The 16,449-nt window shown below is 42.3% G+C and overlaps 1 protein-coding gene across 1 annotated transcript in view; it reads right to left on the bottom strand.

The window, feature by feature from the left end:
* KMT2C (lysine methyltransferase 2C) overlaps positions 1 to 15,991 on the bottom strand; it is a 184,585-nt gene extending 168,594 nt beyond the window's left edge. The window contains exon 1 of the mRNA XM_054171155.1: positions 15,090 to 15,991. Coding sequence (XP_054027130.1) covers positions 15,090 to 15,262 — 173 coding nt within the window. The 5' untranslated portion in view covers positions 15,263 to 15,991. The remainder of the gene's footprint in view (positions 1 to 15,089) is intronic.
* Between the last annotated feature and the right edge of the window lie 458 nt (positions 15,992 to 16,449).

Here is a 16,449-nt window from a genome sequence, read left to right as displayed (position 1 = left end):
TTTCTCACGTGAAATATGCAAGATTTAGTTCTTTTACTGTAGAATACACTAATTGCCATAAAAATCTTAGTGAAACCAAAATTTGTTCCAGCACAGTCAGACATGGTCCACCACCAGCCATGCTGCCTGACTGCTCCTCTGCCACAGTACCTGCCCTGAAGTTGCCTTCAGTAGGATTACACAATGAGCTAGAGGAACAGCTCAGGGTAGGGTTTCATGTGTTGTAGCACAGAATCACAGAATGGTAGCAGCTGGCAGGGACCTCTGGTGATCATCTAGTCCAACCCCTCTGCCATAGCAGGTTCACCTAGAGCAGCTTGAACAGGCAGGGGTTTAGACTGACTTCAGAGTTCTAACTCTAGCTGATCCCACCTCAGGCCTCTTCTTCCTAGCCTCTGAACCATGCCTGTTCAGCTGTAGGCTGCATCATGTTGTGACTCAGATGAGTGAGCTGACCTTGCTACGAAGTAACCCAGCAAGAAGCAGTGGGGCCAGACAACGGATAAAAGCGAAGTCTTTCTGTCTGTTTTATAGATTCCCTGCCCTGATTCACACGTCTCCACTAACGTGTGTCACCATGATGGCAAGACAGAAACTGTTTAAGCCAATGCTTCTGCCAAGAAAATGTACATGGGAAAAATGGTATCAGTCATCTCCTAAGACAGACTTTTCTCTTTTGTAAGCAACAGAAGCGATGGATTTAATTTAATGATTAAGATAAAAACTTATGTCTATACATATGGTGGACTGTTTTCTTCCAAACTCAAACTGATTAACTCAAAGATACAACTCTCTGGAGTTAACTCATCACATGTAGTAAAACATGCCTTATCTGTTTATGACTGGCCCTATTTGCAATTTCCAGCTTTTGGAGAATTCTACCTCACAGCAAACCAGAGAATTTCACATGTAGATACATCACCACTTCCAATATATTTCTAATCCAAGTTTCAGGTGCAGTACATATACACAGAAGAGATGAGGGATTCACAACAGAATCATTACTTGGTTACACTAGCTAGGTCATACATTTAATTTGGTACTTCATTGATTTAAAACATACCAGGACCATTCTATGTTGTTCAATGGGCTTCTAATAATATTATAAAAGAATCACAAAGTGAGGTAACAAGCAAAAAAGGAAACTCTTTTTTTTCCTCCACCTGGCAATTCTAGTGTAATATAAAGACAATTTCTCATCTAGTACCCTTTTATGCTTCCATGCTGGACTATCAACTTGAACCACCCTCTTCTGTGAATACTCTGTAATCTATGACAAAGCATGGATTAAACAGAAGGAGTCTGATCTTGTGGTGGTGGTGGTGGTTTATGGTTTTTTAATCACATTTGAAAGGTTTTGGAAGTTCTTTGTTTCTAACCTGTACTAATACAGTCTTTGGAGATACAACTCCATTTCTAAAAGTAAAAATACATATAAATAAAAGTTCAAAACAGTTTACTAACTGTATTTTTTCCTCTCCTCTGCAATCTCTTCTTCTGAATGTGAACCATAAGTAGAACCCAAGATAGGCTGGCAGAATGTCATACAGCCAAGAAACATTTTCTGCATTAACTACATACTATTGTAAATTTGATTTAAAGCCATTACATCTAAGATGTCATATCTAGCAAGCATGCTATTAGCAATAAAATTTGAACAGTAATGTAAGTTAGATAACTGAAATAGCTTTCTACATAGAAAGCATCAATTTCTGCCTATTCTTAGGGCTTTGACAGACAACTTTTATCAAATATGACTGAACACACTCAAGGTGTCTTAATTCCCTGTGATGTCTTTCCATACTTCAGCTAAAGGTTACCGACCCTGTGACAGAGGTGGCAGAACAGGACACTCCAACACAAAGCCTACCATTACACTTAATTCACTGATGGATGTGAATTTGAGGTGGAAACCCAAACAACAAGCTGGAGTGTGCCCTTTTTCCTCTGCAGGTGATACCTTCCCAAAGAGCATCACCATGGGTAGGTAGCATCAGCACCAAGTCTCAAGCCAGCCTGAGCACACTGAGTGTCATCAGATCTTGTCCAGTAGCACAATGCAAACAGTGATAGCAATGGAGAAGCAGAGACTGTATCCCTTTAAAAAAGTGTTCCTGACAACAATATCTGAAATAAAATACAGGTCTTCAAATCTCACATTAACTCCAGAAATCTCAGTTTTTCCTTACTCAGTCCTTCACTTTCCCAACAGCACTCTTTCAACTGGTGTTGAAGTAGCATGGTGTGTGGTCCTTTCTTACAGAAACACTGCACAAGAGACAGAAGCCTTGTGACCTCTGTCCATTTTACACTACTGCTAAGTGCTGGTGTGCGTAAAGCGTGCTGCACTGCGTAACTGAAATGATCATGTACTCCTGCTTTCTGTCTCTGGAAAGAAAGGGTTGAAAAAATGAATACAGAAAGGACTGATAACCAATGTAGATGACTGGACCACAAGTTGAAAAGATGCAAGAAGAGGCAGAAAAAAAGGCAATACCTAAATGTTCAGGGGCCATCAGAAAATGACTCATTGCTAATGACATGCATTGTTAGCTGCTAGCACAGGCAGTGCAAAAATGGTTTGAACAGCACATGATGGAAATCCAATGAGAATACAAACTGACATCTTTTCTTTAAAGTAATCAAAATAGCCTGACACCCTTCTAGCATGTAAACTCTTAAATATACTCTTTAAGAAGAAAATATGGAATGCCAGGTGGCACCATTTCTAGAAAAGAAAAAAAAATAGAGAGAGCAGAAAAAAAGTAATAATTAATTTAGAATGTGTGGGATCACACAGATTAACAGATAAAGCAAGTATCAGGTGTCAGAGGGAATAGAACACAGACAAGGAAACAAAGAAATTTAGTAAACTATTGTCTTTCAAGAAACAACAGAGGAAAATAAAGGTTATTACACATAACTCACAGTGTAAAAGCAATAGGTACAACACAAATAGTGGACATGAGAAGGGATGCTCATAGAATGGGATCAAACAATAACAACGTTGGAAAGACCTCAAAGGTCAGCTAGCCCAACCTCCTTCTCAAAGCAAGTCCAGTAGTCATATCCTCAAATGGTTTAGAAGTGCTCCTGAGGTTCAATTCATTATTTACTAACTGTGTAACACAGTCCTGAAATCTGATGGTGGGACACCATTTGAAATGACTTATGCCCCGAACAACCCAAGTATAGATAACAATGATACTTAGTTCTCTCTTCTTACTAAGTAGCACAAAACTTCAGCAGAGCGCATACACTTCCTCCTATTCATCACTAACCTCCTTTAAGGCAGTAAAATAAATATAATTCTTTTAAAGCTTTGATAGAAAACAAGTCAGATAGAAATTAGACCATCATAATGCTGCTGAAGAGGAAACCTAGGTGGCATGACTACAGGAGCTAGAATTCAGTCTCTGCTCTGTCCCCAAGGCCCATTACTAAGAGCTGTTATGGAATATGCTCCTACACCATGTGACGTGGTCACATCCATGCAGCTGTAAATTCCCCAGTTTCAGTTTGGGATACATATTGAGGAACATTAAAAAAAAAAAAAAAGGAGGAAAAATACCCAAAACACAATGACAGAAAAACTCAACTTGGTCTAACAACATTTATAGTCTTTACACAATAAAAGCCAGCTAACAAATGTCTATCACAATACTGTCCCAAATTCTAGTCAAACAAGGAAGACTTAGGAGATACAGGATAGCTGAGAGCCTGAGCTTCAACTCAACGAGTTTATACAAGTCCAACACAGTTATGACTTCACTTTCTTGAAGAGTGAGCATGGTAACTAAGTATAGACAAGAAACACTCATTGGTTGGGAAAAAAAAAAACAACTTTAAAATAACATGGTCAAGCTAACAATTTAAAAACAAGTTTACCTATCAAGACAGTTTAAAGCAAGTAAAATGAAATAACACATTAATTCAAAAAGCTAAATTGAACATATTCTTAAAACAGTATTTATTTACAGTCATTTAAATGCCCACTGACAGTATCTGGTTAATGAGCCTTGAGATTAAGATTTTCTGCTTGTCCACAAAGTAGGTACACAACCAACAGTACTTTCTCTGTTCTGTTCTACCAGCGTATCCTTATCTGAGGAGCCCACATGTAGAGCACACAAAATGTGTGAGGCAGTTTACCAAGTTATTGTATTTATTCTTTAGCAACAAACACATTGGAAACAGAATGATGGTATCTCCAAGCTGTACACAGGACTCAATAGGACAAAGAATACTCTCCCATTCCATGACAAAAAGCGCAACAGAATAGCCAGCCAGGAGCCAACTCTTAGTGCTACATGAAAGACCTTAGGGAAATAATTTCTTTAAATAATCTTGCTTACAGATCATTTATTTCCTGAGTTACACCCCTATTTCTGGGACCAGTTCTCTCCTAAATGGTTTCTAGAAGACACAGGCAAAAAAAATAAATTAGAAATCCTGCTGAATCTGTTTTGCACTTTCCTTCGTATAACTCTCTACCAGGATGCTTGATGCAAGGTTAATTATGTAAAACATAAACTAGGAAAAATTGTGTCAGAAGACTGAAGTAGCACTGAAAGTCAGCATTTCCCAGAGCCCTATGGCTTGTACATCCCATCTCCTCTGGTCCCTCTAGAGCAGTTCTACTGCGAGCTGTTCTTCCTAAACTTACATCCCTATGGGTTAGAGAACATTAACTGTGGCACAGTGTTTGCCCAGGAGGCTGAAAGTAAAACTGATGACAATTCTATTGGTTTCATTTCATTCCTGCTTTAAAAACCAAAACAAAACCCAAACCCCAACAACAAACCACCACTTATAGTTATACTGGAGATGCTGGCCTGGAGGCTGACTAGCACAAGCCTACATCCACACTATCTCAGACTCGCAAACAAAGCAGCCACACACAAACTGTGTTGGGAGCGGTGAATGCCCCACACAAACCCCAAGGCCAGCCCCGAGAACCCTTTGGAAAAATGCTGGCAGGCTCAGGTCTGAACTGTACAAGCAGCCACTGCAATAACCTGGCAACAGGGATGATGGCATTCAGTGACTCCAAATCTTCTGTCAACTTTTTTTATGAGCATGGACATGGCCACCGTGCCGAAGCTGAGTGCTTCAGCTGCCAGAACACTATTGCTAACTAAAATCACACCACTAATCAATACAAAACAGAAGCACAGCCATGAATTAGCCCAATTTATAAATGTGAGATTTAAGGAAATTGAAGTAAGCGATTCTTTTCATATTGAATTTTATTTCAAAATTCCTTTTTCCAAGCCTTTGTTCACAATGACAAGTATTTGGCTCATTTCTAAGTGAGGTTCTTATCTCATGCAGTTCAGTGGGCCATGGTAAGAAAAAAAATACTAAACTCACTTGCTTTTATTACAAGGTGGGGGTGAAGGGGAAACAGAGGAGAAGGAAAAAAGTTGGACTAGGAACAAAAATATAAACAACAGAAAATACAAACAACTAGGGAAGAAGGACCTGGATAGTCTGGGAGAAAAAAAACTTCCATTGACCAATGAAGGGAAGACGTTAAGCCTTTTGAAGCATTTAACAGAAGCTTTCAGAGCGCGTAGCTTGAGGGTAAGAGGAGGCCTTCATCATTCAGGCATCTAATAGAAAACCAAAATACCAGAACAAACAGTCCAACATGTTTGTGAAAATGTTGAGGACAACTGTTTCACAAAGTTGAGGATGCCAGAAGAGCAGTTACTTCACACTTCACTCTATTAGAGCAGGCTCCATTTTAAACATCTCAATGTGTACAGTGATTTGGCTGGAAGTGGTAACGAGAAGCATTCAGTGTGCCAAGGAAGGGGAATAAATGAGAGCAGTAGAAGGAGAACAAATTTTTATCTTCAATTAACTGAAATAAGAAAAGAAAATTTCAACAAACTCTTTGAACTTGTTGCTAAATCTCTTGAGGATGTGATTTAAAGGAGGACTGGCAGTCATTGTACTGCAATATACACAATGGCAAAATGTTCCAGCACAAGTGAGAGATAGGAAATGTAGTAGGAACAATATGGGCTGCATCAAAAGCATCCAGTAATAAGGGTCTAAAACTAGAAAGAATCATATTAGGAAGGAAACAAGGGCATTTTAATGAATATAAAGGAACAGCATAAACTGTCAAGGATAAAAATCAGAAGAGATAAAAGCACAGCATGCATTATTACCACTGTGCAATATAAAAGGCAAACAAAGTTTCAGAAATATTTTAGAAGAATAAAACCACAAAAGTTAGTATGTAGCAATGTTAAAAAAGAACAAATGGATAACAAAAGAATCAAATGCTGTTCTCTGTATTTCAGCCTTTATAAAACTGCTTTATTGTAGCTAATACTAAAAAATTATCTTATTATTAGGCTAAATAATCAGAGAAATTTTAAGTCAGCAGAACTGGAAAGAAACACTCATATTTCAGCCACAAACAGAAGTAATCTCTGAATAAGGAGTGACCACCTTCCATAAAGTAGTCCTAGTGAAACTGCCCTAAGACAAGTCAGCAATAATGCGTTTGTGTGCAAATTATTGTCAGTCAAGGAGAACATTGCAGGAATGTTCCTTCCTCCAAGTCCTGCATGAGGTCACATACTACACATGGCACGGGCACAGGCTATAAGCATTTTAGAGGGCGCTATCATAAGAAAAATCATTCTGATAAATGGCAAAGTGGTTCATATAAACCAAGGGAAGACTAGCAAACTTTGGGAGGATAGATCAGGTAAGACAAAATTCTGTTGCTATAGCATTTAGGCTTGTTCAGTGCAAAACAAAGGAGACAATACACTAATAAATAAAAGTTTATTATAAAAATCGTTCTCCATTTCAGCTGTGGAGTCTTAACTGTGAGTAATACAAGACAAAAGTGGCCTAATCAACAGCTAAGAATATTTATCTCATACTTTAGGAAACTAGTTATTGAAACCAATTGCCTAGACATGCAGTGGAATCACATTCAACAAATACTTGAAAAGCAAGCTGGAGAAACAGTTGTCAGAAATAGTAGAGAAACATCACAGAAGGATGAACAAGATCACCCTGAAGTCTTTTTTTTGGCCATACAGTTCCATTCATCTGCAGCGATAGAGCAAAAATAAACATTCATTTTATTTAGAAGAACTTCCTTGTGGTTCTGAACTCCACAAATCAGGCAAAATAAGTTCACACTATTTATGAAAGGCTTACTAATAAATCTCCCACATTTTAATAAAGCATAGCTTCCCCCTTCATTATTAACAACATGACACCATCTTACCACGTTTTGTTGAGCAAACTTTCACTAAGAACACTGTAGACAGTCTTCACTGCGAGACAAAGACAGAAGGGTAGACGCCATTAACAGAACAGCCAAGGTTCCATGAAGCCTGGGATGTTCCAGAAGACATCCAGAAACCAAGGCTTCTAGACAGTACTCTTGAACGGTCACATAAGATGCTGGTAAACGTTCAGTGGCAAACACTGCACATTTGGACCACATCTTCACTACCAAAAATTCCTTCTGTCTTACTGTGCCATGCAAATGATTCAATACACATACTCTAAGGAGTATAAAGATATAATAGACAAAATAAAAACTGATAAATTTTTCTAAAGTTGATTTTTTTTCTGATAGCCTAATTAAGGCTATTTTTGGCAAGAATTTTTTGTCAGTAACGAGAGGAAAAAGCCTTTTTTTTTTTCCCCTCCACCCACCAAAGCCAAAAGTCCATGGGGATACATCCTAGTTTGATAGGGTTTCCAGCATTTTCTTTAGGAAATGCAATTAGAATGATGATAAATATAAAAAATTAGTAATTATGTATTTATAATGGAATGGCTGGCAATAGGGTTTGGTGCATGTGGGATTTAATAGAAATACTTCCAAAAATGTGACAGGGAGGAATACTCCAAAAGAAATAAGATCTTGTGTAATTTTATTATAATGCTCATATATTGATACACTTGTAGGAAGAGGCTTTCAGAATATCAGAAACATAAACCATTTTACTTATATTGTTATTTTATGGTACTTTGAATGTTCAATTTAAGAATGTTTCTGAGGATCAAAGTGAGAATCAAAGTTCCTTATTTAATGAATACTGTTTGGGGCAAGAATCAGGTAAGAACAACTTGTCTATGTGCTATGAAGAGCCCTCTCAACAGCATTTCTTTTTAAAACAACCAACCAGCCAGCGAATAGAACAGGTCTACAGGCTGTAAAAATCTCTCTCAATCTCCTGTAAGAACACCTATATTAAAGAACTCAAAGGAGTTCATCAAATACCTAAAAACCAAATACCTTCACATTTTAGGCAACTAAGGCTATACCTTGCAGCTACTACTCTAAGCTGGCAGTGCTACCAAAAGCCGTAACTCTGTCTCTCCTCCCTCATGCTATCACAAACACATTTCTTTGCCAGGTTAGTTTTAACCCAGATCAGTTTCCCAATGCAGTTCACCACATGGCTATACAAATGTCTGGGTCAGCACAAGGGAGAGAACAAACAGCTGGTAGCAGAGGGAGGGCAGCACTGCTGCTTCTTTTGGCTGCCAAAACCAGCTCAAGATTTATGGTGTTTGGGGAAAATAACCACCTGATGCACCCCAAACACTCACTGCCTGTGTTTCTCTAAGTAATAAATATCCTAGATTTTAAGAGCTTTTTCCTACTTCATCTTATTTCCTTTCAAAAGCACCAATGCTACAAGAACTTACTCAATGTAGTTCTTGAAGCAAGTATACCCAAACTTAGGAATGACAGAACGGGAATGTCTAGTGCCATCCTTCTAGCAAAAACAGAAAACAACAACAACAAATGGTAAAAAAAAATATTCAATGCCAGTTACTAATAAACAGCACTTGCTACAGTAAAATCTTGCCTATCCAAACTATGTGAGTCATACAGCTTTCAAGAACTGAAAATCAAATATATTAAAGATAGAAAAAAAGCTTTCAATAAGTTTTTTGTTAGCCACTCAATTGTTTACCATTGAATAACATTTCAGTGCCCCTAGAACAACGTGTCTTAAAAAGTGAGATCCGCAGCATCAGTGTATAGTTAACATAAGGGAGCAGTCATAGTGGCGGATAAGGAGATTCAGTTTACCCTAGTTCTGCATGACCCTGCTACCTGGGACAGCTGGACCAAGGGGAGAAAAAAAAAGAAAAGAGAGAAAAAAACCAAACCCACAACTCCAGCCTGAGAAAGGCAGAGCTTACCTATTCTCAGCAAGCTAATTGCCTTTGAACACCATCTCTAAATTCAAATGACGACAAAGAATAAAAATGTCCATTTCCAATTACTTATCTTATGAAAGAACAATGACAAGAAGTTAGTAGGAGTTGAACATGCTAACAAGATAGAAAAAACCCCCCCAAAACAATATCAACAAGCAAAGCCAAGGAAGTGGAAGCATTTTATTGTTTCAAGCTAGGAAAAGTCTCCTGTGTCATTCAATACAGGATGAAAAGATACCTGGTGTGTAGATGCCTTAGAGTGTAGAAACCAAGAGACTAGGTTCTTATACCTGCTCCTGCAATGCTATGCCTTATGGCCAATATACATAATGCACTGAGATTTCACAACGTCATCATACTTGGTCTGTCACTATGCTGTCTGATAGCTCTTGAAGGCTCTCTCACAACAAGCACTGCAGAAATTTAATGGATCATGAAATACAAACATTAACAAACTAACAACTGCCACTGTAACTGAGATTACAGAAAATTTTCTGGTTCCAGCATTAAGACTAATCTCACTTTAAAACACAAGTGAAGACACCAGATTAACTGACATATTAGCAACTTTGACAACATGACAAAACAATTCTGTAAAATCCACTACATGTAACAACTTTCACAATCATCCCTCACATAAGTTGTATCACAAACTGAAAATCAAAAGATTAATACAGAGACCACTTACCAAAGATCATTTACCTCCTGATCAAAACAGCATTCTGAACAGTCTAAGCCCAGTTCCTATTATTCAAAAACTACGTAAGACAGTTGGGGAATTGCTTGGTAATAGGAGTATGATGGAGGAAGTCACGAAGCATGGGCTGCAGATGAAAATGGCCCAAAGTTCCCATGGGACCATGCTGCACACAGCTTGGTCCTGTTCTACAATGGACTAGAAAGACCTTCAAAGAGCCCATGTCATGTCTTGACTATAAAAGCTTGCTCCCATGCCTCATCTCTTCACACTGTGTGATCAAGCGCCTACCTTCTGGCTTCTGTCCAAACATTTTGATACCTGGCTTGTACAGGCAGAAGTATAGGGCACTGTTTGCTTGAAAACCTTAACTCTTAACTGTGTAATAGTTGTACAAAGCCCACCCAAAGACCTACCTTGACTTTCCCTAACAGGTATTTAGAAACATCTTTATTGTGTAACACAATATATATGTTACATTTGCAAATGTTACACTTTGAAGTAAGAAAGGGGCTGGTCAGTAAAGATAAAAGTATCACATAGAAGGTGTGTGACAAAGAAACACAGCTGAGCTATAAAGACAATACATCCACCACATTCACGTTCTTTTGAAATGAGTGTAGGTATCTTTAAATATTAGCCTTCATAATGCAAATTCAGCTGAAGTAATGATAAAAAATTCCTAAACAACCATTTCCTGGAAAAAATGCTATGCTTACATGTCCTCAAAGCTATCTGCATTGGCCACAGGAATAAAAAACTAGGATGAAAACTAAAACATAGGTAATTGAAAACACAAAGAGTTTTCCACAAATGTCATGCTTTTTAAAAGAATTATCCTGTGCTGATTTAAATTACACATATTTACAAAAAATATTTGTGACACACACCAAAATCTGATGTCTGCTGACAATAAACTGTAAAATAAGCTTAGATACTGTCTTACAAAGTGATCACAATCAATAAGGCTTCTGCTACTAAATTTTTGCTAAGACACATCTGTGCTGCTTATAACCCATATAGATTAAGAAAGCTCTAGTACTTAAAACAGATTACAGAAATGTTTGCTGCACCTGTACAATACTATTCCAATACATTTTCATGAGTACCCAGCTGTTCATACAATGACAATGTAGTTAAAATGGAACCAATACTCTTCCCCTGAACCTTCCTTTTGATCACTTTCCTATTCTTCAGGTTCATTGCCTGGTTGAGTTCAAGTACAGGACTTAATTTTCCAAGATTTCAGGCCATATGATGACACTGCCCCTAATTACTTCCATTTTTCCTATAGAATAACAGCAAGACTTCTTTTCTTAAACTATGTACCTTAAAGTTTCTTTCCCTTACATCACATTGCATTCACAAAAGTCAAAGAGCAAGCATGAAGTTACATTGTTGGTCAAGATACAATCTTATCACCTTTTAAATTCATTGGGAAGGTGATACTACAAAACTATTTTCCTTCTTCTTTGCTTTGATTATAGTTCTGTGTTCTTCCTTCTTCCTCATGAACCATATCATGAACAACCTATTTGCTCTCAGTTTCAAGGCATGGCCTATACTATCTCTACTCCTTAAATGTGACCCACTGCTCTATACAGATACCCTGTTGACAAAATGCAAGGAAGAGCATACAAGTGTTTGTCTAGCACTTCAGGCAGGAAACAAGCTGTCTGTGAAACTCCTCAGGGTGACAATGTTACCCTCCTTTAAATATATCCTCCAAGTCTGATGCCTATGAATCATTCACTGATGCTGAGATAGCCGGAGTACTTGAACTTGTTCTTTTGCTCATAGCATTCTCACAGCTCCCTTGTGCTTTCCCAATACATTTCTTACACTTACATGCTGTCTTATCTTTACATTTAAATTAAGAAATTGTTTGTGCAGAAGCAATCTTTGTTTATGCATTTGTACTATATGTAGTATAATGGTGCCCTGGCCTCTAGGCACAATTACAATATAAATAATAAAAATGAACTGTTCACCTTAGATTAAGTCTCCTGACAATGATATTTCTGAAGCTATATCCTTCAAACAACGACAAAAAGCTGTTCTAGCACCATGATCTACCATGGGTAACTCCAGGTTATTGATGCCACTGATTGTTGGCTCATCACCCACAGGAAAGCTCAGCCATTCCCTATAGGTATCTGTGCCCACAGTACCGATGGAATTTTTTTTCCTGATAACCAGGTCAAATTCAAGATGACAGAGACACTCACAGAGCTGTCCTACTGAAAAAACTTGTGCTCCCTTAGCATAAGCCTACATCTGGGAAGAGTTGAGATCCTTCGTACCTCACAGAAGCAGATTCAAGGCAGTTTTCCATCTGCCTGCTTAAACTCATCAAATTTGCTTTAAAAACATGGCCTTCAAGAAGGTAAAATGCCAACCTACAGCATGCACCAATATGGCATTGTTCTGTGATGGAGGCATCCATAGCTGAAGAATTATTGTATTTGGCTTTGCTGGTTTAGTACAGGGCTCTTTGTTTTATCGTTACTTAGACTGCACTTAGACTGAACATTCAGTGGAACATTTTCTATAATGGGATAAAGCAGTTGAACAATTTGAATGGCTAATAGTGATTTAGACATGTGATTACAGTACAGAAAATGGTCTCACATATGCTCTTTTATCTGGTTTACAGGAGGCACATTAATCTAATTGGAAAGCACAGAAGTGAAAAGGAAGATAGGACCAAGCAGTCATAAGGAAAGGGGGGAAAAAAAGAAGTAGAAAATATTTTTACTTATTTTATTTCTACATTTGCTAATTGTAGTCTCTATTTTGTAAATAGCAAAACTTAGGAAATAAAATTATTTTCTCCCCCAAATGAATGCAACTAAGAAAGATCAGTCTATGTGGAAGTTAGGATACAGTTACTTTTGATGAAATCCTAGTTTTAAAAGAATTTATTACTTATGTCATAGCACCTTTGCCCACATTAAAAGTTTTCCATAAAGATGCAGAAGGACACTTAGCGTCACTAGACAGTGTGAAGAAAGAGAGTATTGATTCGTTTTAATAGTTATCTCAGGTAATTTCACCGCCAGCTCTTACACAAACACTTGTCATGTCAGCATAAGTACATATTTTTACAGAAAACTTCACTTCTTCCTAAAACTAGTCAACAATATCCTTATGACACCAAAACCCCAACTGAAAAAAAAGGGAAATGCCTCTTTAGCACCCATTTTTCATCAAGAGTGTGTACACAGCCTCAAATTGGTCTACAAGATGTATCAATTTCCACAAACAACACTATCATGTTTTTCTGTGCAGACCGGTACATTTCAGTTGTATTTGCATCTTTCCTCCTTCCTTCATAAGGTTTGGATTCTATATGTAGAAATAAACCCAAAATATGTAAAATTAAGCTTAAAGGAGATGAGCCAAAGAACTTTGAAGTCAGTATGTGTTTGCCAACTACTTTAATCTATCATTATATGAAAATTTGTATCAAGCTAATATGTAAAATAATTAAAAGAGGGAGCTGCAAACAATGCATCTCCATCAAAACCAGGGGAAAAACATTAATCTTTTTGAAGGGACTTTCATCAATGACAACAAAATATATTCCCAATGTCCCAAACTAATGACAGCTCTCTCCTGTGATATTTATGTAACAAATATTTGTAAAAACAAACTAGAAGAGAGGAAAGCGTCATCTTTGCCTATGCTTAGGTACAGCCCAGCCAAAGCTCTTGATAGTGTTTCGGACTTCCACCGTGACATTATGGTTGGCCTCGATGACCTTAAAGATCTTTCCAACCTCAATGATTCTGATTCAGAAGCTGACGGCGAGGTCTGCGGTGTGCGTCGAGCAAAGCGCCAGCGCTCACCTGGTTGAACAGTTCAAGGGGCGGCCCTCACAACAAAGGGAAGCAAACTCCGAGACCCCTAGGCTCCAACAGACTGCACGGCGCAGTGGCTGTTCTGCCAACAGCCATTACTCTTCTCCGAATACTCTCGCCCAGCTTTGCCCTATTACTGCTGCCGTCAGGTATGCCATGGCAGGATCCATCCCACTCAAAAATAACCCGCGGGGCGCGCGGCCAGCACAGGGCAGCGGCACTTCCACCGGGGCGGCCAGCAGGCCTCTCCGCGCCCAGCCTGGCACCTCACGCCTATCCGCGCTGGGCGGCCATGCCTCTCTCAGCGGGGAAGCGCCCGTTGGCACCATGGGCTGCCCGCATCCGCGCTGCGCGAACTTGTGCGCGCCTGGCCGGAGAGGAGAGGCCCCTCAGGAGCGACTCTCACAGGGACGAGGCGGAGAGGGACGGGATACGACAGAGGCACGCCGCGGCCCTTGGGGCCAGCGAACGCCCGCGCCCCCGGCGGGGAGAGGCCGCGGTGAAGGGAAATCTGCCAGAGGCGAGAAGAGGCATCCCCTGCCACCCCCACCCCCCACCCCCGCCTTGTGTATCTGCCAGAGGCGAGAAGAGGCATCCCCTGCCACCCCCGCCCGCGCCTTGTGTTTGTTGTGCTTCAGCACCGTCCCGCCGGCGCGTCCCTCCATGAGGGGCTGCCGCCTGACAGCTCCCCCAGCGCCGCCGGCCCCGCTCCCCATCTCTGAGGCACGGCCGGACAGGCGGTGCAGAAACTGCTGCCTCAACTTTGCGTGTGCGCCTCCGCACCCGCCTGTGTTGGAAGGGGATGGGGGTGGGGGAGTTCTCCTTGCCACCCGCCGAGAACTGTCTTTTCTTTCCCAAAAAGAGGAGGGGGGATTAAAAAGGGAAAGCGACGAGGAGCTACAGTCAAGCACAGGGAGTAACTGCCAGACGACGCTGAAGGCAAGCGAGCGTCCTGGAGGAGAAGAGACCCAGAAAGAAGGGGGAAGGTGCAAAGGCAAGGAAAAAAGGAGGAAGAGGGTGAAAGGGCAAGAGCTAAAGAGAAACTCTGAAGAAAGAGTAGAAATTAATAGGGACGGTAAAAGAAAAGTGGAAAAGGGAGAGCAGGCGGAGGAAGACAAAGGTGAAAAAGGAGGAGGGGAAAGTGCAAAGGGGAGAGGAGGAGAAGAAAGAAGGGCCCTTCTCAAAATGGCATTAGGCAAGAGGGAGGGGGCGACGAGCAGCGAGTCTCCGCTGACAGCTCAGCCTGCGCCTGGCCGCCTGCCCCCTGCCCCTCTCTGCCTCGCACACACAAACGCTGAACTTACTTCTTTCTGGCTCTCTGGAAAGGGGAAGCGCCATCTTTGCGAGGCCGGCCCCTAGGTCTTTTGTCTGTGGCTGCTGCTGCTGCTGCTGGGGGGGGAGCTCCAGGCTCGGGGGGCTGCTGCTGCTGAGGCGGCTCCACCACCGCCACCACCAGACTCTTGTCCTCCGTTGACATCCTAGTCAGCAGGACGAGAGAGACACATGGATGATGATGATGAGGATGAAGATGGTGATGGGGATCCCGATGCTCCTCCTGCTCCCGCGGCTCCTCTCCTCCTCACCTCCGCCTCCTCCACCTCCGCCTCGCATTGCTGGCCTCAGCCGCCGCCGACCAGCACAGGTAGCAGGGGGAGCAGCATGGGGAGAACAGGAGGAGGGGAGCAGGGGGCGAAAAGAAAGAGCGCAGAGGAAGGAAGGGTCTCACACACAGTAACACCCCCTCCCCGGCTCAGCGGGGTCTGTCGGGGCTGGGGGAGGTGGCGGACGAGGTGAAGAGAGCGAGCGAGAGGCGGCTGATCCCGCCGCTGGGCGCCCCCCCTCTCTCAGAGGCCCCGGGAGCTGGCGGCGGCTCTGGCTCCTGCGCTGCCCGGCTGCGGCGGCCGCCGCTTCATTGTACACTGGCCCTGCGCCCTCCCCCCGCGCAGAGCCCCCGGGGGCGGAGGAGGAGCAGGCGGCGGCGGTGGTGGCGGAGGCGGCAGGGGCCGAGGCCGAGCGGAGGAAGTTTTGACAGCTCCAGCTGTTGTGTGTGTCGAGGGCTGAGTCCGGCCGGGCTCCGCGTCCCCTTCCCAGCCGGGCCGGGAGCAGGAAGTTTAACTTTGGGGAAAGAAGGAGGAGGAAGGGTAAAAAAGGGGGAGGAGGAAGAGGGAGGAGGCTCCCTTCCCCCTCCCCGCGGGGTGGAGAAGGGATCCCGGCGCTGCCCTGGTGTGTAACCTCCCCCCCCTTCCCTCCCCCCCCCCCGCCTCCCTTCCCCCAGCCAGTGCGACACATAGACACAGAACCCGCCCGCCACCCTCCTCCCCCTGCCGTGGCCCCACACTGCGCTTGCCCGGCCAGCCCGCCCACCGTCCGTCCCACAGCGCAGACACCCATCCGCCGCCGACACTGACCTCACGGGTTGGCTGCCGCGGCGGGCTGCGGGTAAAGCGTGGAGCGGGGAAGGGAAGGGACGGGACGGGGTGCCACGGGGCGCTCCGCGCAGCCACCCCGTACCGCGCCCCACGGGGGCCGGCAGCCCGCCCGCTCCCCCACCCTCTCCCCGCCCTTGTTTTTTATTTATTTTCTCCACGGCCCCGTGGAAAGAAAAAAAAAAGCTGTGGTTGGATGAAAGTGGCCGCTTCGCAGCAGGGTACCGTCTTCCCCGCT

The sequence above is a fragment of the Dryobates pubescens genome, chromosome 21 (assembly GCF_014839835.1).
Source record: "Dryobates pubescens isolate bDryPub1 chromosome 21, bDryPub1.pri, whole genome shotgun sequence".
Classification (NCBI taxonomy): Eukaryota; Metazoa; Chordata; class Aves; order Piciformes; family Picidae; genus Dryobates; species Dryobates pubescens.
Note: the sequence above shows the minus strand (reverse complement) of the source record. Positions and strands in the feature narration are given on the sequence as shown.